A 24,929-nucleotide genomic window follows, 5' to 3' on the forward strand; every position below is an offset into this window, starting at 1 on the left:
TCAATTAAATATTAGGCATTTCAAACTGAATGTCCTAGAGACGTTTTAGATGTAACATATCATTTAACACATCATTATCCTTTCCCTACCCTGCCCTAAACTTTTGTATATTTTTGTTAAAAGCACCACCATTTTTCCAGTCTTTCCCATTCCCAGCCTTAACATTACCCTGGGCTCCACATTATTACTTACCCCACATATGCAATTAAACTGACAAATCTTGAACTTCTAGTCCATAGCATCTGCTGTTTTTTTACATAGCTATAGCTAAGTTCAAGCCCTCCTCACTTTTCTCCTTTATTATAGCATTAGCTTTTTAATTGGCTTGAGGCACTTCAGACTTTTTTCTAGTAAATCTTTACTCCTTCTCCTTTTATTTTTCCTGTATGTGTTTTTCTCCATCCTTCTCTCCTCCTCCTTAAAATATAGACTCCTAGAGACAGGGGCTATCTTTTTTTTTTTTTTTTTTTTTTTTTTTCCCCTACTTCCATTTGTCTTACTTTTGCTTAGCACATTGCCTGGTATGTGGGAATTGTTTAATGAATGCTTGTTGACTTGTGGAAAAACTCTCATTACTCTAACTATAGTCAGTGATTTTCCTAAAACAGCTCTGACCTTGTTACTCTTTTACTCAATAAACTTTAGTAGCTCCCTGTTGCCTCTAGGATTTAATGTAGTATAAACACATTGTCTTACCTTAACTTGTCTTTTCAATCTTACAGTACATTATTATTACTCTGGAATTCCATAATCTAAACACTTTGGTCTCTCAATTGCTTGAACTGCAGCATCTCATTTCCATCCTCTATGAACTACCCATATGCTGGGTTTGCAATGCATCCTTTCCTCAGTTTTACTTCATAGAATCCTTGGAGCTGAAGCATTACTTAAATGAAGTCTTTCTTGATCCTCCATCTACTTTGCTACTCCCAACTAGCATTAATATAAGCTCATAATGTTGTATCAGGCACTGTGCTAAGTGCCTTACAAATATCATCTCAGGATTCTCATGTAATGGTGGGAGATAGTTGCAGTGAGTGTCCCCATTTTACAATTGAGGAAACTAAAGCAATGAAGTGACTTTCTCTGGGTCCCACAGCTAGTAGATGTCTTGATTGGAACTGAGATTCAGTGTTTTATCCACTATGCCACTTAGCTGTCTCAAAAGAGTTGATATTGAATTAGTTTGTATTTTTTCTCTTTATCGCTTTTTCTGTATATACTTATATATGTATTTGTTGTCTTCCTTCATTACAATAAATTCCTTGAGATTAGAGGTTTTGTTCCTTGTATTTATCCCTATCACCTACCACAATGTGTGGGAGCATTTTTAGGTACTTAATAATTACTTGGTGATTGATGGAATTATGGGTGTTACTTGTCTATTCTGAGCAATCATTGGTTAGGAGAAGTAGTCCAGGTGGTTACTAGAGCCAGAACAGCTAATGAGCTAGATGGGGCTGAGTATTGGAGGAATTCAATTCAGTAAGCACTTTGCCTTTGCCAGCAATTGTACTAGGTGGTAGTGATATACACCTAGACTAGGCAAAAAATTCAACTCACATTGTAGTTAATGTAACTAGTGTAACTAAGATAATAGCAGTGGAATTAGATTGATAAGGAAGTGGCTAGCCTGAGATCATGGAAAACAAAAAATATAAAAGAAAGAATAGATTAGCTTGGGAATTAGTCCAAGATCAAGCTCAGATACATTTTGCATTGGAGTCTAAATTAGAGTTCCTTCTCTCATTATTTTCTTCATTTTACTTCTCTATTCTTAGTGATCTAATTCCTTAAGCCATGAAAACAGAAACTTTACTGAAGAATTTCATGGAAATCATAATTTTTATGTTTTTCAAATGAGAGAAATTCTGATCTAGGAGAAGCAATACTTCATTGAGTTCTCTGATTGAAGATAGAATGTATTAATTCTAGTTTTCACTAGAGGGAAGCATATCCTTACTCAAAACTTAAAAAAAACAAGTTTAGAGTATTTCTTATTAATCTTATTAAATTGTCTCATTGATTAAGTTATCTTGTATGGGATATGGGTTTTTAAAAATTAAAGGGAAAGCAGAAATATGAGATTATTATTTTGGTTAAGGAGCTGCTTCAGACTAAAATGTGGTTTAAAAAATTAGTTTTCTCACTCAATTCCGTTTAGTGTTATTTTTATGTTATATTTCTGTAAAATATATAAGATGGGGAAAGGAGACTTTTTTTTTTTCCTGAATAAACTAAAATGAGCAAAGTAAGAATTTCCCTATTTAAAAAAAATAAAAATTCAACTAGGAAATAAATACTGTATCATTTTCTACAATCACATAGTCTCACTTGGGTGACTTTATCTTATAATTTATTACCTAGTTTTTATAACTATACTAATAAGTATATTGCCTAGTTTTTATAACAACTATACTAATAAAAGTATAGTAAATCAAAGCATAACTTAAATATATTTAAAGAAGGTTGATTATCATAAAATCTCAACAATACCTTGCATATAATTTTAAATTCAATGACATATTTCTAAATTGGTTATTAAATTATTCTTTATCTAAATATCATATTCATGTTAAAAAAGCAATTGTCTAATGTTTACATATTTTATTTTAAAGATATATACTCAAGGTGAGTAAAGGAAAAGTGTTTTTTTTCTAACATTTTTGGCTAAATTCCTATATCATATTACTATTTAAGACTCCCAAATCCTTGTACTTCTCAGTTTATTCATGTTATGTTAACTCTCTCATAAAAACATGAGATTTGCTTAAAATATAAAAAAAGTTGTCTCTGATTTTATTTTTCATCTTCTGCTTCATAGTCAAGGTTGATGTTTTTGATCTGATAGTACTTACATGAGAATCAAAAACCTTCAAATTATTTTTAAAAATATCTTAAAATTTAGGCTCTTGCATTTTTACATTTTGTATCTCAGCAATTACATTAATTCTTATCTAATAGGTTTTAATTCAGTGTGAACAGTTTAAGACTGAGCTGGAGAGACAAAAAAGTCGATTTGAAAAAGAGCTTATAATCCAGCAAGAGAAACGACTCGGTGAAAAGGAGGCCTTGAGACAAGAGATGAAAAAAGAACGGGAAGAACTGGGAGCAACGGTAACTGGTGTTAAATATTTAAATCTGTAGTTGTTGAAAATATGTTGTTGTGCTTTCTTAGATATCAGCAAGTCCTTATTAAAGAAAATTAAAATTTATAACCTTGTCTTATTTTTTTTTTTTTTAATTTTTTGCTGAGGCAATTGGGATTAAGTTACTTGTCCAGGGTCACACAGCTAAGAAATGTTAAGTGTCTGAGGCCAATTTGAACTTAGGTCCTCCTGATTTCAGGGCTGGTGCTCTATCTACTCTGCCACCTAGCTGCCCTTTTAGGTGTTTATGACAGTATTCTTACATTTTGCTTTTTCTTGAGCTTTTATTCAAGAACTTCATATCACTTTAATCTTTATTTTTTTTAACAGTAGCTTTTTATTTTTTCAAATACATATAAAGATAGTTTTTGACATTCAGCTGTGCAAAACTTTGTGTTCCAAATTTTTCTTCCCCTCCCTGCCCTTCTGACATAAAGTAATCCAATATAGATTGAAGATGTGCAATTCTTCCAAACATATTTCCATATTTGGCATGCCATGCAAGAAAAATCAGATCAAAAGAGAAAAAAAAATGAGAAAAAAAACAAGGAAACAACAACAATAGAAAAGATGAAAATACCATGCTTTGATCCATATTAGGTCTTCATACTGCTCTAGATACAGATGGCTCTTTCCATCACAAGTCTATTGGAATTGGCTTGAATCATATCGTCATTTAAAAGAGCCAAGTCCATCACAGTTGATCATCATATAATCTCATTGTAGCTGTGTGTGATGTTTTCTTGGTTCTGCTCACTTCACTCAGTATCACTTTATGCTAATCTTTTCAGGTTTTTCTGAAATCAGCCAGCCTGCTCACCATTTCCTATAAAACAATATTCTATTATATTCATATACCATAATTCAGCCATTCCCCCATGTTATGGGCATCCACTCAATTTTCAGTTCCTTGCCACTATAAAAAAGGACTACTACAAACATTTTTGTACATGTGAGCCCTTTTCCTTTTTTCTTTTTTTTTTCTTTTTCTGAGGCTGGGGTTAAGTGACTTGCCCAGGGTCACACAGCTAGGAAGTGTTAAGTGTCTGAGACCAGATTTGAACTCGGGTCCTCCTGAGTTCAGGGCTGGTGCTCTATCCACTGCACCACCTAGCGGCCCCCCCTTTTCCTTTTTTATGATCTCTTTGGGATACAGACCCAGTCACTTTAATTTTTACATAAAAGATTGTATTCTCCACAAAAGTAATTTTCTGCAATAGCATATGATCATCATTTCTTAGTAGACTGTATCAAAGGGATGAAAACTCTAGCAGGTTTTTCCTATGTTGGAAAGGCTTCAGATTTTATTTGCTGTAAGACGATTTACCTCCTTAGGAAGAGAAGGTTGACCACAACAGTCTATAAAACCAAGGGAAAAAAATCAAAATAGTTCAGTTCTTTCCATTCTCACTTCCTATCTTCTTTTTGAGTCATACAACACAGAAGTGGAACCTAGGGTATAGTCAGAACCTTAATATTTGGCGACTTTCTATAAATTTATTTGAAGAATGAATCTCAGTGTAACATCTTTACTCAAAGGCCAGTGAATCAACTCTTGAAGTGTTCCATCATTTACATTCTAATGAAGCCAGAAAATAAGTGCATCACAGCTAAATAGAAGATGATTTATACTGTCCTTAGGTAAATAAAGACTTTTTGATCATCCACTCAAAGGCAAAAAGAAAAATAATTCCCTTGATAGTTTCAAGATATATGGTGCTCATTATATGTATAAGCAAAAAGACCACCATGAGCATAATTGCAGCTTATACAGCAGCATCTGTTTCAGAGAATGAATTAGAAATTCTAAAAAGAATTGTATTGATAAGACTCTCCAAATTTGAAGTCAGCATGTGCTGCAATATTTAGTGACTTCAAAGCAAGGTAGCTTGAAGAGAGAATAGGGGGAAAAAAAAAAATGGTGGGGGAAAGTGTGGCACAGGATTAAGAAATGAAAGGCTAAAGACATCCATTACAGAAAAACCTACACTTACATATGGTGCATATTTTATTCTAGAAGAGTCAGAAGCAACTGTAAATGTTAATCTCATTTTTGTGCTTATCACCAGAAAACTGGTTTTTGATGTGGGAGTTATTTCTGAATTTGCCATCTCTAATCAGGTCATCAACTTAGAATGAACCTTAAGCATACATGAAACAACTGGTACATGCTTTATAAAGTCAATAAATAAATGAGGAAAAAAGAATGAAAATAAGGTTTCCCTGCAGCTAAAATAACTGACCGGATCTATTTGAACAATACCAGAATATGTGAAATGGATAATGGCACAGACATCGACATATTTCCTAATGAGTTTAGCACACACACACACACACACACACAACATTTACTGCAACACCAAAAAGATCACCCCAACCAGCAAACATGATCTTTTTGGTCAGCAGTAAGATATGCAGTCAAGCTCTGTGATAGGCCCTGGAGCCTTGGGAGTAACAGCACCTTCCAGATCATTTATCCTGCTTCTAGCCGAGGGGAAGAATCTCTGATAGAGAAAAGGCTAGCCCTCTCCATCAATTGCCAACTAGCTGTCACACATACATGGTAAGCCAACCATACTGAAGCAGCAGAAGTGCCCAAGAGAGAGACAGCCCCTACCTTCTAGACCATCATTTTTCCCTCACGAGGACTACCCTAAACCATAGAACTTTGAGAATAGCCATACTTCAGACCAGTGGGCTCAACCATCATCTTAGGAGGCAGTTTCTCTGGAGATAAAACTCAGCAATTGTTTCTGCTGAAACTACCTACACTCTGGAGATAAAACCCAGCAATTGTTTCTGCTGAAACTATATACAGCTGCTGAAGATGGAGAAATTCCAGAATTCTTAGTACTGTTAAGGAGTTTGACATATTAAAATGTGGATATAATGTTTTATCAATGGAAATGAAACAAAAGGCTTTAATATCTTTGCCACTGTTTCCTAAAGACCATAGGATTTTCCCATTAAATGAAACTTTCCATATATGTTATCTCCCCCTTCCCCTTCCTGTTAGAATGTGAGATCCTTGATAGAAGGAGACGGCTTACTTTTCTAGTTTTATCCTTTGTACTTAGTACAAACTTTGGTGTTAAGGGGCAGATTAATTCTCCAAGAGCCTCCACAGCTGTGGATCACAGCATCTGAAGAAGTTGCAGGGCAGCCTTTGTTAACATGGGTGTTGTGGATTAGGAATGAAATAAATTGGAGTCAGAGGGAAGAGGAGAGAGGTCAGAGAATGCAATGGCCTCTCAGTCAGAGAAGTCAGATAACAGCAACTGCCTCTCAGTCTCCTTATATCATCTCACACAAGGAGATCCATTCTGCAGGTATGGGTTGGATCTCCGGTAGCCACTGTCAGGTGGCTCTTGTGTATTCCAGCATATGGCACCTGAACGTGGGTATAAGAAGCATAAGAATTACAAGAAGAACAAGACTTAAATGCCTGTTCTGACTATAGTCCTCTTCTCCATTTGAAAGTTTGCCTCCATGAGATCAATACCTGCTATAAGCATCCAGAGTTGATAGTGCTGCTTGCATTCCTCTGTGTGCGGACCATGCTGTGGAGGGAAAATAACAGTAAAAAATGGGGAATTGTTAAGGGACAGGTCAATTTTCTGAGAGCCTCCACAGTTGTGGATCATAGCATCTGAAGAAGTTGCAAGGTAGCCTTTGCTGACACAGGTGTTGAGAACTAGAAATGAAATAAATTGAAGGCAGAGGAAAGAGGAGAGAGGTCAGAGAACAGAAACTACTTCTCAATCTCCTTGTATCATCCTCTCACAAGAGGAGTTCCATTCTTCAGGTCTGGGTTGGATCTCCAGTAGCCACTAGTAAAATTAAAAGAAGGTATTTCAATATTTTAATGGAACCATGATCTCATTGATGTGCGAATACTCTCTTCTAATGCAAATCACATATTTTCTGCTAGTGCATAATCTCCATGCAGATTGTATAATTTTTGGTTATGTTTTTTAATTTTCCATATATATAAATCCTTCCTAAGGGACCTACTTAACATCCTGGAAGCCTTTCTCTGGTTCTTTTAATATTTTATGCAAATTCTTGAGCTGTCCATTTATTATTCTTAATTGCTGCTATTTCTGTCTTTTCTGATCACATACATCCTTGATAGCAACTTTTAGAAAAAATCTGGCTGATCATGTAGCAGAATTATGAAGTAAAAGATTTCTGGGGAATGAATTCAGTTTTGAGTATGCTGCTTTTTTTTTTCCCTTATCCGTTTTTCCCCAAAATTTTTAGTAATTTGTCTATAAGGGGAGTTACTTATTTTTCATTTGTAATTTGGATATGTGAATGTTATAATCAAAACATTATTATTTACCTGTTGTGGGCCATCTATAAGGAATAGGATTTGTTCTTGAGTTTTTATCATTGTTTTGTTTGGCACATAAAACTAATTTATTTATTAAGAGTCACACAACTAGTATTCATTAGTGGTAAGACCTGAATCCAGATGTTTTAAACTGGCTCTTACCCATTGTACCATAATTCCTAGCACATAATAAGCATTCTATCAGTGTTCATTGAATGGAATTATATCCCTTCTTCAGCAAAGTGCATCTTGACAATCTCTGATCAGAACACGGGGAAGAATTAGAGTTTAAAAATGTATACCAGTTTCTCCTAGCCTGATTGTTCTATATGAACTCTCTGCCCCTGTCAAAGTAAAGGACTTACCTGATGTCAGTGTTCTGGAAATCCAGCAGTGCTGCAGCTGTGTTTCTTACTTCTGTCCTGGCAACAGATGCAGTTGGGGCACCTCCTGTGGCTTCTGCATTGTTGGTTTCCAGATGGTAGAAATGGAGAAAAGGAGGATATGACAACAAGAGAGGAGACCTCAGAAACTGGATGCTAGGAGAGAGAAGATAGGAAATGGGTCAGAAAAGGCCCTGAATCACAGAGGGGAATGGGCAATGATGAGAATCACCGGCAAAGTAGAAGTCAGTTATGTATTGTAGTTTGAGGCTGACATGTCACAATTGGCAAAATAAAAATTTCAACATATTGTCTTTGAAAAGATTATAACATGTATTTAATCACAGATTGTCCTAAATGAAGATATAATTTATGATAGTTGGCAATTAAGATTTGCTGCTATTAGATAACAATGGTTAAAGTAAAATAATACCATCATAATAATGATCTTAAACATAATTTTTATTTAAAAAAAATCACAAGATTTATTTAGAAAATTTACATTCTAGATTTATCGATAAATTCCTTCATTCAAGAAAGTGTTTTTAAGATTGTATATGAATATAAGAATATTTTCTCCAAAGCAGCATGTTCTAGATATTAGTGATTCTTCAAAGAATACTTTCTAGTTTAATCTTTTAGGAAGAATTTTGTAGTTCACTTCATTAGTATTACTCAAGAGTAATTCATAAGAATAATTATTCCTAAGAATAAAGAATTTCTATTTTCAGCCAATTTGTATATAATTCTTATGCACCATCAATTTAATTCTATCATACATTTACATTTGTATATACTTAAAATCTGTTTGTGGAATTATAGGACATTAACAATAAAAGATTCTTAAAATAAATACAGATGAGGTAAATAAGACTCAAGAAAAATAATAACTTTCCTGGTCTCCTATGTATTTCTGTATGATACAAACAGTAATAGATTTGAAGTCTTGAGACTTCAGTGCAGAACTTAATTATTTTTAAGGAAATAAAAATGCAAAGGAAATCATTAGAATTTTGTACTATATTTAATTTAGTGAGAGATGGCACAGTGTAGTGAAATAGAGAACTGATTTCAGAATCAGAAATCCCATCTCTGATATATATAAATATATACATATATGTGTATATATATATCTCTCTGATACCCTTCAACCTTCAACCTTCCTTTAACAATTCCTCCCTTATCTATTGCCTTCATTCAAGTTTAAGTCAACATGTCCTAGAAAATAAACTTCCCTAAATTGAACCATCCCTCAAATAATCCTATTATCTTCCCTCTTTTTTTTTTTTTTTCAGGCATATTTCTTGAAAAAGCTGGTTTCATTCACTGTCTCCCCTTCTTTCTTTAAACTTTTGGATTCTGGCTTACTACTTCCTTACCCAACTGAAATTCCACTTTCCTAAGTTATCGATGATCTTTTAATTGTCAAATTTAGCAAATTATTCTTAGTCTTCAGTCTCTCTTGATTGACTTCTCTGCTTCATCTGCCACTACTGACCAATCTTTCTTCTTAGATGGTCTCCTCTGATTTTTTTGTGGTACTCTTCTTTCCTGGTAATCTTCTTGCCCTTACCCATCTGACTATTCCTATGTCTTCTTCTGTTTCTCTTTCTGTTCCTTCCCACCTCTTCTTTTCCTCTTCCTCACCACTCTTGCTTCCTTCTCTCCCTTTTTCTTCTCCTTTCTTAGTTCACCTTTATTCAGATTATTTTCAGTTCTCCTATTAGAATATAAGCTCATTAACAATAGAGATTATTTCTTTAGGCTTGTATTTCAAGTCCTTAACACTTGAGCCCAACCTATAACAGGCACTTAAAATTTTTGTTATTTAATTAATTTAAGCTGAAAAAGCTCATTTCCCTCCAAATTTCAACCTTCCTTAGCAATTTCTCCCTTCTCTTATCACTTTCATACAAGGCTAAATGGCCTTGAAAATAAACAACCTTCACTAAACTACCACTGTTTCCAATTTATCTGTTTTTATGAGAAGTCCTAATTGCAAAGTACCATAAAGATATGCCCCATTTTTAAAAGATGAACAAAAGGATCTCTATGGATCCTTCCAAGAATTGGGCTTATTATTATTATTATTATAGCTTTTTATTGACAGAACATATGCGTGGGAAATTTTTTCATCATTGACCCTTGCAATCACTTCTGTTCCAAGTTTTCCCTTTTTTCCCTCCACCCCCACCCCTAGATGGCAGGCAGTCCTCATACATGTTAAATATGTTAAAGTATATCTTAAATACAAAATATATATATATATTATATATATATATATATATATATATATATATATATATATATATATATTTATACAGTTCTCTTGTTTCACAAGAAAAATCAAATTTAGAAAGAAGGTAAAAATAATCTAGGAAGAAAAACAAAAAATGCAAGTAGTCTACATTCATTTCCAAGTGTTCTTTCTCTGAGTATAGCTGGTTCTGTTCGTCACTGATCAAATGGAACTGAATTGGATCTTCTCATTGCCAAAGATAGCCACTTCATCAGAATTGATCCTCATATAGTATTGTTGTTGAATTGTATAGTGATCTCCTGGTTCTGCTCATCTCTCTTAGCATCAGTTCATGTAAGTCTCTCCAAGCTTCTCTGTATTCATATCCTGCTTGTCATTTCTTACAGAACAATAATATTCTATAACATTCATATATCACAATTTATTCAGCTGTTCTCCAATTGATGGGCATGCACTCAATTTCCAGTTTCTAGCCACTACAAAAAGGGCTACCACAAAATTTTTGTACATACAGGTCCCTTTCCCTTCTTTAATATCTCTTTGGGTTATAAGCCCATAATGCACAGTTTGAAGCTCTAAAATTTCTAACCCAGATGGAGCAACATGTGAACCTTGATGTCTTTGTAGATTTTTGGGAGAAATCCTCCTGAGGGAGAAATGTTAAATCTTTATTTTATTTTAGATTTAGGTTAAAGACATGAAAAATGAATGAATGTATACGGTATAAATCATGGAAAAATAGGAGGTAAATTAATACACCTCTTTTCAAGAGGAGTTGTAATTGAGAAATAACACAAAGGTTCAGCCTGATAGTTGGATTGAGCTTTATTTTATTAAGTAATGTATAATATTTTTGTTTAAGTGCCTTTTTACTCAGAGACTTTCTTTCCTCTTACAGATGCTTGCATTATCTCAGAATATGGCTCAACTTGAAGCTCAGGTGGAGAAAGTTACAAGAGAGAAGCTTTCAATAGCGAATCAATTAGAAGAAGCTCAAAAACAACTGAGTTGTCATGATGTGGAACTTACAGAGGTAAAAAGATTGTGGGGGGAAATGTTACTGAAATAAATATCCATATGACTATAAAATTAAAATGTGACTATCTCATTGATATCAGAAGTAATTAGTAGATACTAATAGGGTTAATCCAAAATGAATTTTTGTTAAACATTTAAAAGTGAACCAAAAGAATTATTTTGTCAGAGATAATACTGATTTTTAGTTAGCTTTCGCAATACATAGTAATTTGCTTATAATTTGGAAATGTACTCACTATTTTTACCTCAAACTGGATTATATACTGGAAAAATGACTTACTCTCTTTCCCTTTCATTTCCTTATAGATCTTTTCACTAGTTCCTACTAATATTATAATCTTTTATTTTATATCTAACCAATTGATATTGCTTATGAAAATATTTAGATCTTTCCCATCCTTAAAAAATCCTCCTTAGATGCTGCCATCCCTTCAAACTATCCCTCTTATTTCTTTTCTCCTAATTACTGCAAACTCTTAGGGAAAAAAAAAAGCCACACCTGATTTTGCTTTTTTTTTTTTTTTTTTTTTTTTTTTTTTGCTGAGGCAATTGGATTTAAGTGACTTGGCCAGGATCACACCGCTGGAAAGTGTTAAGTGTCTGAGGTCAAATTCGAACTCAGGTCCTCCTGACTTCAGGGCTAGTGCTCTATCCATTATGCCACCTAGCTGCCCCTTGCTTTCTTTTCTTTAACTCACATTTCAGATTTTCATAGTCTTGCTTTCAGTTTCATAAATCAGCTGAAACAGTTCTCTCCAAAATTACCAGTAATCTTTTAATTTCAATTTGAATAGTTAATTTCTTATTCTGGATTTTTCTGACACTGATCTTTTTTAGTTTTCCTATATGACTCACTGCTACTTCTCAGTTTGTTTTTAAGTCATTTATATATCTCACCTCTTAACTGTGAGTCTAACCCAGAGTCCTCTTCTACATCTTCTATCTATAAACAAGGACACAGTTTACATGCATTTAATTATTTCCATGTAAATATCTTCCTTTCTAAATATATTGTCCTGGTCTTCTTTGCTCCAGTTTTGCATTCCCAGCTGCCCACTGAACAATTGAATTGAATTTAAGGGTCTTAAACTGAATATGGCTAGACAGAGCTCATGATTTTATATACCACTTCCATATTATTACTAAGTTCCCTATTTCTTTCAAGGGCAAAATGTGTTTGTAATTTCTAGTTTGTGACGTCATTGTCATACTTGATTCCTCATTCTCAGTTTCTTCCCATATTCATTTCATTTCCAAGTCTACCATACCTCTCTTATTCATTCTCTTCATTTACTTAGCTATCACCTTCTCTGCAGCTACCACCGTAATTTGGATCCTTATCTCTTTTTATATGAACACCATTTCTCTCCCTGTCTCAAGGCTTTCCCTTCTTCAATTCATCAATTACCCAAGTAATTTTCCTAATATGCCAATCTGATCAAATCAATTCCCCATCTCAATCGAACTCCAATGGTTTCTTGTTATCCCAAGTCTCAAATATAAATTCCTCTTTAGGGCATTTAAACACATTAAAATTTAGTTGCAACCTGTTTTTCTGATCTTATTATATGTTACTCCTCCTCATGTTCTTCATTTTCCAACCAAATTGACCTTAATTGTTCTTCACACCTATAATACGCTGTCCAGCTTTTCCCACAGATGGTTCCCTGTGCTTAGGAATCACTCCTTCAACTATGGCTTATAAAAACCTTAGTTTGCTTCAAGTCTGCACTGCAATGTTATCTTCTACATGAAATCATTCTTGATCCTCATTACCTGCTAGTTCCTCCTCAGCAAAAACTATTTTTTTGTATTGAATTCACCTTTATATGAATGTAATTTACAGTTTCCCTAAATAGAATGTAAGTCTCTGAGAAAGAATAGTTTTATTTTTGTCCTCGTATCTTCAGTGCCAAAACAGTGTGTGGCACTTTGTATGCCCCACATAAATGCTTGTTGATTGCTTGATTTAGACCCTGAATTCTTAATGTTTGTCTCAGTGTCTAAACTGAAGTTAAAGATGATATGTTTATCAAAATTGCAGATGACACAAACTGTTAAACGGATGACAACATTGGGATTCAAAAGAATCTCAGTAGATTGTACTGATGGACTCAAATAAAAAGAAAATTCATCAAGATAAGCTTAATTTCTTATACTTGGGATCAGAAAAGCCACATTATAAATAAAGGATGGGGGGAAGGTCAGCCAGCAGTTTATATTATTCTGCTCAATTTATGTTAACAGAATGAAACAGTAGCCAAAAAAGCTAATTGGTTTTTAGGCTGAATTAATATAAATTTAATATCCAGAAAGAGAGAAGAAGAGTTATGACTAAAATGGAGCCATTTGGGCTTGTTCCTGGGGTGTAAATTTACCAGTGGCGTCATACCTTGCTCCTCTGTATGCACCAAAATTGCAAGTTAGACCTCTTGTGATAGTTGAAGGTACTGAAATATTCTTTCATATATAGACTACTTCTAATCCTCTGTGTTCAGTATGGAGTACCACTTTTTTTTTTTTTTTTTTTTTAGGAAGTCTATTGACAAACTAAAATGTACTCAAAGGGAATTACCATTATAGTGAGAGAATGTTATACCATACCAAGATTAATTATAAAATGTTTAGTCTAAATAAGAGTAGGGTATGATAATGATTTTCAAATGTTTAAAGAAAAAATATTTTTAAAAAATAAAAGAAAATTTAGACTTATTCTGACTGGATCCACAGCACAAAATGAGAAGCCCATGGGTGAAAGTTTGGATCAGTTTTTTTCCTTAATATAATGAAACATTTTGTAATAACTTATGATAGTGAAAAGTAAAATGATTTAGAGCCTAGTGGGTGTCTAATCACTGCAGGACCAGGTTTGAGGCCTAATTATTATGGATATTTGTAATGTCCTGATTAGCTTTCTAGAGGTCCTTCTGAGGGGCCTTGGTCTCAGCAGAATAGCCACAAGGATAATCAGGAATAGAGTCTAAAGTCTTTATTGTCTTCTTCACAGTCTGTTCACTCTGACTCTGTCCCCAGTTGTCTCAGCCCTTAAATACCCTTTTACAATTACATCATTATAGCATACTGAGTATGTGTGAATTGGAGAACCATCACATCACCATACTAAGTACTAAGTATATGTACACTAGAGAACCATTATCTCAACAGTTCCACTTAGTTAACACCTTTTTCTAAGTATCCATGTTTCAAGTATACTTCTCCAGAGTTCCAGCCCTCTACAGATATAGAAGAGATAACTGTTCTTGAAGAGAGAGGCCTATGAGTCATCTTAAGTTAACTTATGAGTTACTCTTAAGATTGCTTTTGAGGGGCAGGTAGGTGGCGCAGTGGATAGAGCACCAGCCTTGAATTCAGGAGGACCCAAGTTCAAATGTGGTCTCAGACGACACTTAACACTTCCTAGCTGTGTGACTCTGGGCAAGTCATTTAACCCCAGCCTCAGGAAAAAAAAAAAAAAAAAAAAAAAAAAAAGATTGCTTTTGAGATATAAACTATGTATCTGATATCTAATTGTGCAGTGATTTGTAACTCTAGATGGTTAGATTTATATGTTAAAATAGTATTTAAAATTTCCTTGTCAGAGTGCAATTCCAGAATTTGAAAAGTATATATTTTTCAACGTTACGTTTTTGTTGTCCAAATGTGTCTTTAAATATTGACACATTTATATGTCGCTAATGCTTTATAAATAATTAATTTTTAGATGTTAGGTAAAAGTAATAATTATTTTTCTATTATTTTCTTTAGTTTTAAAGACTTTGTCATATCCTAACTAATTGAGACTTTTATAAATGTTTATAATGTAAGAATGTAAGCATAGAAAAAATTGAACAATTCTGTCCATAGAGTTTATGATTAATCATAAGAAGTTTTAATATACTTATGATCACTTAAGTTGCTTAATATGTTATTTAAAAGTTTGTTTAAATGTTAAACATTATAACAAGTATTGGCTTTCAAATATTCTGGTTTTCTGTGTTTTTAGGTTTCCCATATACACACCTTGGCATTCTTAATTTCTTATTTAATATTTGAAACTGAAAACTTTCTGTAAAATCTTAGACTTTTGGATGAACATGTTAGATTTTCAAATATTGAAAATTTATTGATTTGAAAATAATATTTCTAAAAACTTAATTCTTGCCTTTAGTTTCTATAGGCCAATAGTTAAGAATCTATTATTGATTCATTGCTCTATTTTGTAATTGATCTTCATTTTTCAAAAGGAAGAACGCTTTATAGTGTTTTTTCTGCAACATTTGACAGAAAAAACATGAAGAGTTTCTAATGTTATCAAATCACACTAATATCCATAAAATTCATCTTTTGTGGAAATGCTGAACTCTTAAGTTTGCATCAGAAATAATAATTAAATAGAAATAATGTGATTTGAAATAACCATGATAATTGTAATTTGTTTAAAATATAACTATTAATGAATTGTATTACATCATTATTGCTTCCCTGATATTTCTTAATTTGAATTTTACTTTTTAACCACCCACATAGTATAGTTCTTCTCTTTAAAGGGCACAGAAAATTTAAAATGTAAAAATAAAGTATAAATTATGGAGAAAGACATGAAATACACCCTTAAGGTGGTATATTTTTCTGTTTAATATGACAAAAAGTCTTTCTTGAATGACAATCAAGATATTTTCATAACAAGTTTATTATTAATATTCCATTCTCTGAGTTGTATTCTATTTCTGTTGCGAAAGAGTCTTCATTAAATAGTTTTCCTAGCAATTCAATTGCATAATATTCAAGGCATAATGTCTTAGTAAAGTTTTAAGTTGTTACCAAAGATAGGAGTACATAACTAAATTCTGGCACTGTATTCTCAAATTGCAGAAAAATGTAGATAAGAAAATGAAACTCCTAGCTTTTATAGTTTTTTTTGTTTTTGTGGTTTTTTGTTTGTTTGTTTTTTGTTTTTTTTGCTTAGGAAAATGCTTTTGAAAGTTGTAATTTTGAAAAAATCCTTAAGTATTTAAATATTTAAGTATTTTGCATAATGCTATAATGTACAATTATTATTCAAACACATTAACTTGAAAAAGAAAAAAATTTCTAAATGTTAACTTGGTTCAAGTTGAAAGTAGATGATGGGGCATATTGAGAATATGATATATGGAATTATTTTTATAATTTATTATAATGATAATAATGAATTAAAAACTTGCACAATGAATGTTGGGAAAGCATCAACTTCAAATCTAATTTTTCTCATTTGCAAAAAGACTTCCTACAATAAAAATACTCCCTTTCCTTCTTAAATATTGAGGTAGAATTGTAGTTATTTTAAATAGCCTCTAGGGGGCACCAAAAGATCTAATTGAAGACATCCCCAATAGATTACATATTAAATATCATGTTGTCTCTGCAATCTAACAGGTGTGTGGAGAAATGCGCTATCAGTTGAATCAAACCAAAATGAAGAAGGATGAGGCAGAAAAGGAGCACAGAGAGTACAGAACAAAAAACTCTAAGGGAGCTTGAAAATTAAAGACCAGGTAAGACATGATACTGGCATAACTTTGCAGTTATTAAAGACATTACTAGAATTATTTCTAAAGTTAGAATTATTCATGTTTATGGTAATTCATTATAAGACTGTCTCTCAGTGGCAAACAAGCCAGCTAATATAATTAAATATTCATTCATAATAGCAAAAATATTATTTATTACCTTTCACATGAAGTATGATGAAACACAAACTACTTCATTTCTTTATCTTTTTTAAACACGTTTCTCAGTCATAAATGTACATCTAAAAATAAAATAACAGTTTTGATATATTTTTGAATATTAAAAAATGTTTCCTATACCAATTTCTTCTGAAAAACCAACCCAAATGAATTTTTACATTAATTGAAAAGTTTAAAATTTGTAAGACAAGATGAGGTGATATATAAACATGTCAATCAAATTGATTGCTGGCAGTGTGGGAACCAATTTTTATGCATTAGATAATCACAGAGTACATTAGTTTTAAGAAGCTTTGAAATACTGTAAATATGAAAGGGAAGTGCTACTAAAATTCCAATTTAAACTGATAGTTTACTGTTATGTGTTTTATTGAATGAATGTGTCTATATCAATTTTAATTCATAAGAGAGAGAGAGATGAAGTTTCTCAAGGAGGCATCTCATTGGCTGACTTCTGATTATTAGTTTTTTATGTTTTCAATATGGAAACACACTACTATTTACAGATACTATAATCATGTGCATATTTTACATAATATCATTTAGTCCTCATAAAGAAAAAACAGTACAATAATGATCATTTGTATAAATAGTTGGTTTTGACATTCTGAGTAAAAACTGTTTTTGTATTTAGATGATTATAGCTATTAGAGGTGAACTCCAATAAAAATTTCCCATATATAGGGAGATATAAAAGCATAATTATATTAATAATTTTTATATTTTTTACTTTTTAAATTCTTTTAGTAAAAATAAACTGGAAAAATATCCCAGTTAGTGAGGAAAATTAGACATAATATATCTCCCAAGTATTAATTGAAAATTTATATATAATCTCTGCCTGAAAGTAGAGATAATCCAAAAGAAAAATAGTGCACTTTTTGCACTTAAATCAATAAAAATTATTATTGTTTTTTTTTTTTTTAAAGGGTTACCCTAAAAGACAGTGAAAATTATTTTGGAAGGAGTTTGTTGTGTGATCTTAAAAGGTCACATGTCCCTCTCTGGGCCTCAGTTTTTCTTATCTGTCAGATATAAAAAGATTTTAACTTTAAAAATTTCATAATTTTTCCATAAAGATGTTTTTTTTAAATGTATGTATGTTTATTTAGCATATCTGAGAATTTTTTTTTACTAGGTTTCTTAAGGGCCTAGTGAAATTGAAATAAAACGGGAAATTTTTTCTGATTTTGAAAAAAAAATCATATCATCTTGGTGTACTTATTAACTGGAAAATTTTAAAGTAGAGTGTTTTTATACATTTTATTACCATTGTATTGTAGAGCATACTCTAGATATAATATCTTAATTAACTAGAAAAAAATATAACAGAGAAAAATTCTGTTACCTTGCATACTATTAATAAACTTCTTTTTTTCTCTTCCACCTGTTATAAAGTTCACTGTAGTAAACGTAAACTATATATTAATATCTATTTTCCCTATAGCAATCTATACATTGTACCGTAACTGCTATTTAAAACACATTTTGAGGGTGAAATTTCAGAATTAAAAAAAATAGATTAAAAATGTTTCAAATTTTTCTGATCTTGTCGAACATTCTTAATACTTAGAATTATTTTTTCAAAGTAAGATTTTAGATAGAAATTCTGCTCTTTAAGAGGGCATGGCATTGGGCATAAAAAAACTCTCTCATAGTAATGAGTGTGTCTTGCCCTGTATCTTTAACAGAATGTGAAGAATCCTCAAAGGTGCTTGTCACCAGCATTTCATTGAACAGGCTTTTTAAAAGGACAGATAGTGGTAGTCTTGTTTCTGAATAGTTTTGGAATGGCAAAATACCATTTGTTTCTTTGGTCTTTCAACCATGACCCGACCTTCTGGCTAAGAGACCAAAAAAGGTATTTTTCTGTGGCTTCCATCTGCACACAAGAGACAAATTTACATTTGACTTTTAAAAGTTGGACATATCATAACTGAGGCACCAATACCAGAAATATATAATAAAATGTTTTGTTTTTCTATTCATTTTTTGTTTAACAAGAAAACATTTTCATGTAAATTTAGCTACAATTTTATTACTTTATTAATTTTTCCAGATTAATATGAATTCTTGTTCAAATTTTTAAAGGTAGGAAGGATGAAAACCTGAATGTAACTGAGGTATAGTAAAAATGAGGAAGGGAAGTGTGTGTGTGTGTGTGTGTGTGTGTGTGTGTGTGTGTGTCTATTAAATAGAGCAAGTATTAAATCGTCATTTTCCCTCCAACCCAGACACTCAATTTCAAGTAGAAACAAAAAGTCAAAAAATGCAACAATGACCGTGCATTTCTCCCTTCCTTTCCCTCCCTATATTATGAAGGAAACTGACGGCCAAATTGTTCTTCCCATTGAACCTTTTGTATCTTGTCAGTTTTACAAAGTTTCCTGTCAACTTCGTTGGATGCTTAATGAACAGAAAAGATATTTGATGCACAGGGAAATCAGAAATCTGGGCTTTTCTTTTTAAATTAGAGCTTAATTTTATGTTTGTAGACAATCGGTATAATTTTTATACGTTAATCTGTATTGGATGCTGTCATTTTTCTATATGAAATAAAGTGAAGTTCTAGTAAAATCTCTCACATTCTTTTATTTGTTATAATGCACAATTGGTTGTTATCATTAAACTCGATCAAAAAAATTTTTTTTAAGTCTTGTGTCTGTTTCCAAGATGACAAAGCTGTCTTATCAAGAAGCTAAGGAAAATATAAAAGTAGTCCAGTAGGGGACTTTTTTTTTTTTCTGGGGGGGGGGTAAGTTGGATATTACTTCAACTATAATCCTGTGTAGAGCAGAGATCCTTAGTGTCTGAGACAAGCTAAAAATATTTGTTTTTAATGTGAGAGTCCTATGCTCCAGAGACTTAACATTGCAAAAAAATGATATTTTCATGTTCTGGTTTTTGAGAGCCTTTGTTGGTTTTTCTAAATTGGATAAGTATAAATAAAGAAACTTTGGCCAATGCAAGGTATTCTTTCAAACACTAGAATGGCAGAACTATCTCTGTCCTATCCCTGTGATTGTAAGGAACTATCTGAGTTTATGCAAAGCAGAATGGAAGAATAGCCTTTGCTCCATCTCTTTACCTTTGTGAATAGCAGCAGTGGTAGGAGGATTGGATTTCTTTTATGCTTACAAATATACTATCCCATGTTCATTATGCTTCAATAAGAATTTTTTTAAAAAGGATTTTCTAAATTTTATTGTTTCTCCAGGACCTGGATTGCCCTTGCCCTTTGGGTTTTGGAAGCCACTTGTGTGTGAAATAGGACTCATTCAGGAGTAACTATTACATCATGTGGCACAGTCACCAGCTAGTTTAGCCTATTGTATTATAAAATGAGCAAATGACTAGCTATAATATCCTTATTTATTTATCAGTGTGGAAGGAATTGGCTTTGATTTGGTTGAGGATATAGGAAGTACTATTAAGTTTTGTGTTTAAAATTCCATAGTTTATCTGCTATTACTACTTTCAGTCAGTAAATTAAAAGATGGAATTTACCACTTATGGAATCATATTATATGGAAATTACCACTTATGGGGACTGAATTGAAGTATAGAAGAAAAATAAAATGCAAAATTATATCAGTATATTACAAATATTGTTAATTAGAAGTTTGGCAAGTAAAAGTGTGATATGTAAGTGTAAAATAAATGTAGTCCACAGTTTGTCATTTAGAACAATAGCAGAAAAGAATATGTGGTTTATTCAGACCTACATTTGATGACACTCAATAATTTGATACTAAAATATAAAAAGTAGATTATGCCCTTAAAGAATTATTATTCATAGACCTGTGAGACAATTCTCAAATTCTATTTTAGTCAGTGGATCCCTTGAATTCTATATTCTGAGGGTATGAGAAACTAGAAAATATGAAAGAAGAGAGAAAAAAAATTGATTGGAGGTTAGAAAAAAATTGTGATAAAGAAAATAAAAGAATTGTATATTTTTATTTAAAAATAGAAACATATTACTCTAAAATGTTTAAGAACTTAAATTTTTTTCTTCAGTGTTGCAAAACAGAAACAATGACTTCATCATTACTAAAGAAAGTCAACAATGTCACAGTTGGAAGGGACTTCCCCAGACATCTAATCCAGCCTATCCCTAAAAAATGAATTATCTCTACAGGATACCTAGCAATAAATTATTGAATAGTTATTTAGGAAGTTTCTAATTACATGAAGCTTAAAGTTGCCCTTTTGTCACTCCCACCCATTGCTTCTAATTGTGCCTTCAGTTGGGAGGAAAATCCCACTGACAGGTGTTAGAGGACCTAGGTTCGAATCTCACTTCTGGTTCTTATTATCTGTGTATTCTTGGGTATATTCTCAGGGTATCACCTGCCTCATCTGTAAAAATGAGGGGATTATACTAGATAAATTGAGTCCTTTTCCAATTCTAGAGCTTTATGACCTCAGTAGGAAAGTCTATCAAATCCTCCTGCCAGCTGACAGCCTCTCAGATACTTGACAATAACCATGACTTGCACTGAGTTTTATTTTCTCAAAATATTCCTAATTTCTTTAACCAATTTTCACTTGGCATAAACTCAAGACCTTTCACCAACTTGGTGGTTCTCATCTGGACACTTTCCAGTCTGTTGGTCTCTTCAACCTAAAATATCCTCAGGAATCGAACAAAGGATTTCAGCTATTGCAAGGCTAGAACAGAATAATAACTCAAGCTTGGCAATCTCTCTATTCCTAGATGCTAGGCTTATTTTGATACATACCTCTTTTGTGTCTGGATTTGTGTTTGTGGTTTTTTAACTTAACATTTTACACTTTTGATTTCTGTTGAGTTTGCCATCCATTGAAACCCCTAGCTCTTTTGAGATGAATTGCTTTCTAGTTGTTCCTTTGCTATCTTGTTCTCATGAAGCCAATATTTCACATTTTTCTTAATTATTATCTTAATTGACTTAACAGTTAACTCTAGTCTAAGATATTTCTGAATTCTGATTCTGCCTTCCAGCAGCATTGTGGCTCCTGTAAATTCATTTATGTCTTTAACTGATGAAATTCTAAATATGCCAAGCACACATTCTCAGCCACTCTACTGAAGATCTTTTACCAGGAAGACCCCTAATCATTAAGGAATCCTCTTTTTGTTCCTATGAGTCAAGCCATTCAAGGTCTACTCATTGTTTCTATAATCTAGCCCATAACTCTCTAAACATGTTGGACTTAATAGAGGAGATAATAAACCATTTCTGTCTATTTATTATATTTTGCTCTGTGGAATTCCTTTTTATTAGAGTTTTTTGGTGTTTTTTTTTTTAATAATAAGAGTGACTTCTTATTCTTGCTCTGGGTTTGGGGGGGATTCAGTGGGGTGGTATGTGAGATGGTCTAGATTGGTGGTTATAAACTTAAATAGAATCAGATCCCTGCCTGCTACATATTGACCCCCAATACCACAAATTAACACTGTGTTTTGTTAAACATTTCCCTGTAACATTTTTATCCTTTTTACTCAGCACTGAGGCTGTGAACCTGGGAGTTTGACAAATCTGGCCTAGATGACCTCTTGAGGCTCATAAAGTTCATGGGTTTTATAAACTTCCTGAATGTCATATAAAGTAGGATATATATGACAATATAAATATGACAAGATAAAATATTATATGCATATAATAAGTCTGTTAAATGAATTTTGGATTTCCCTCTGTTTTCTAGGACCCATAATATTATATTATGTATTATTATGATAATTGTCTAATATACATTAGTATAGTATCATAATTATGATGATATGGTATATTATAATATAATAATATATTAATAAAAGTTAAATAAAATTGGACTTTAGTCTCTTGTTTGTTTCTAGGAAAGTACTAGATATGCATGTATGTAGAGGAGAAAGAAGGTAGTTATTTTATTGTAAAGACAGCTTATATCTGACTACAGCTAATATTCTAACAAAGAATGGGCTGTACTTCTGACAGACACATTTTTTTTTTTCTGCATAATATATTAGTGGATTAGTGTATAGTGAATCATACCTTTTATACAGAAGCACCATAACCAATTAATTTTGTGCCTGAGGAAAGAATATAAAATCTTATCACCCTAATCTTAATATGCATGTAAAGTTTTGGACAATACATACTATTTTATGTATTTTTATGTCTCTAGTTTTGTGCACTCAAGTCCTTACCTTGTCATAGTACTGATAAGAGTGTCTTTCTCTAGTTTAAAATAAAGACTATCAATTGCTCTCCCACATGAAATTTCATTTTTGTGAGGTCTGTTATTTCTTCCTTTTATTTCCAATCAATAATGATTATTGGGTACTTATTCTACACAGAAGTAGCTGTTAATGTGACAAAAGAAACAGAAGAAATAGTTCCTGCTTTCTGAAGCCTTCAGAATCTGCTTGGGGGAAAAGGGGAAAGGAAGAATACATTTATGGGAAATAATTTAAAAGTTGCAAAGCAACACATAACAATCTAATATAGTACAGTTTTGTTGTAGGCTACAGCTTGTGGTAGAACCTAGTTCCATGTGTGTGATGCAATAAAGCTTTTTAAAAAAAAAACTTTTAAAAATCCATATAATTAAAAGAATTGTTCCCATCATAGTCAAACTGAGGTAGAATTCATTTATTTATTTTTTATTTTCTTCTGTAGTTTGCTTTAGGCCATGTTTTGTTTTTTGTTTGTTTGTTTTTTTTTTAATTTAAATTTGTGGTACTAAAGTGTGAACAGAATTGCCCAGAACAAATGGACTGTATCAATTTATACAGTTTTTTAAGTCTTAACTTTATGAAATTATATTTTCTGTTTAGATAGTAATCCAAATTGCTCTCTTCATTTGTATTTACTCCCAGTAACAAAATACAAAATCACTTTATCAACTTACTGAATGAATTGGACTCAGAGAGCAGATTATTTAAAACTTGTTCAAAATAATTGAGAACATTGTGAGTATTCCCACTCAAAGGAAATGTAGTATATACAGAAATTACCATAAATGGAAATAACCAATTATGTAAATAATTATTTTCATCTAGTACTCAATACCCATTGTATAGAAAAATGCCATTCATTGAAAACTTGTTTTTAAAAAAAGTCAACAAACAGGAAATATTCCTTTTCCCTCTGAACAGGGCTATTAAACAATTAAAGATGCAAATAGAGAACAAGGAAAATGTTTAAAACTAAGGGAAAATACATTATCTTGGAATAGCCTGAATTTAAGAGAACCTTAATTTGGAGGTAACTAGTGCTTATTCTTGTAATATCCATCAAATCACAAGGATTTCTCTAATATCTATTATTACTGATCACAGAATATTTATTAATAAATTTCATTTTAATAAAATTCACATCAGGTGACTTCTAAAGATCCACTGGTTTGTTTGTTTGTTTAATTAATGTCATATCTTTTCTTTTTCATGTTATCTAAATTTTCCCATTCAGCCTTCCCAGAGAACCATCCCAATAAAAAAATAATTTTTTACAAGAAAAAAGAAAAAGATGAAAAGGAAAAAATCAGTAAAACTGATTAGAGGATCTAAAAGAAAATATGAAGATATGCCATGTTCCCCACAACTTATGGACAACCCCTGCCTTTAGAAATAGTGGGAAGGCGGTGTCTTCCATCTTTTGGGGGACTATATTCTGTATAATTTTGTTTCATTAATTTTTTTTATTTGTTTTATGGTTCATCTTTGCATTTATATTGTTTTAGGGCTTTAATAAATTTTTGGTTCTGCTTGTTTCCTGCTGTATAAACTTGTGAAAATCTTTCCATGATTCTCTTTATTAATCAAGTTTATCATTTTTAGTAGCACAGTAATATTTAATTACATTTCTTTACCACGATTTGTTTACTCATTTCCCAGCATCAACTTTGCTTTTGGTTATTTGCTTCCACAAGCAAATAAATATTTGTGGGTGCATGGGCCTTTTTGTCAGTTTCTGGTGAGGTATATGTGTACTAGTGGAATCCATGGGTCAAAGTGATATGGGTCTAGTGGTAGAGAATTGATGTGAGAACCCCCTCTGGTCGGCACAC

At 32.2% G+C, this 24,929-nt stretch overlaps 1 protein-coding gene across 1 annotated transcript in view; it reads left to right on the top strand.

Annotated features, from left to right (window-relative positions):
- SDCCAG8 (SHH signaling and ciliogenesis regulator SDCCAG8) overlaps positions 1 to 24,929 on the top strand; it is a 246,686-nt gene that overhangs the window by 70,306 nt on the left and 151,451 nt on the right. Inside the window, 4 exon segments of the mRNA XM_074262533.1 lie at positions 2,965 to 3,117; positions 11,027 to 11,161; positions 16,582 to 16,677; positions 16,680 to 16,700. Coding sequence (XP_074118634.1) covers positions 2,965 to 3,117; positions 11,027 to 11,161; positions 16,582 to 16,677; positions 16,680 to 16,700 — 405 coding nt within the window.

Source organism: Sminthopsis crassicaudata, chromosome 4, assembly GCF_048593235.1.
Source record: "Sminthopsis crassicaudata isolate SCR6 chromosome 4, ASM4859323v1, whole genome shotgun sequence".
Lineage (NCBI taxonomy): Eukaryota > Metazoa > Chordata > Mammalia > Dasyuromorphia > Dasyuridae > Sminthopsis > Sminthopsis crassicaudata.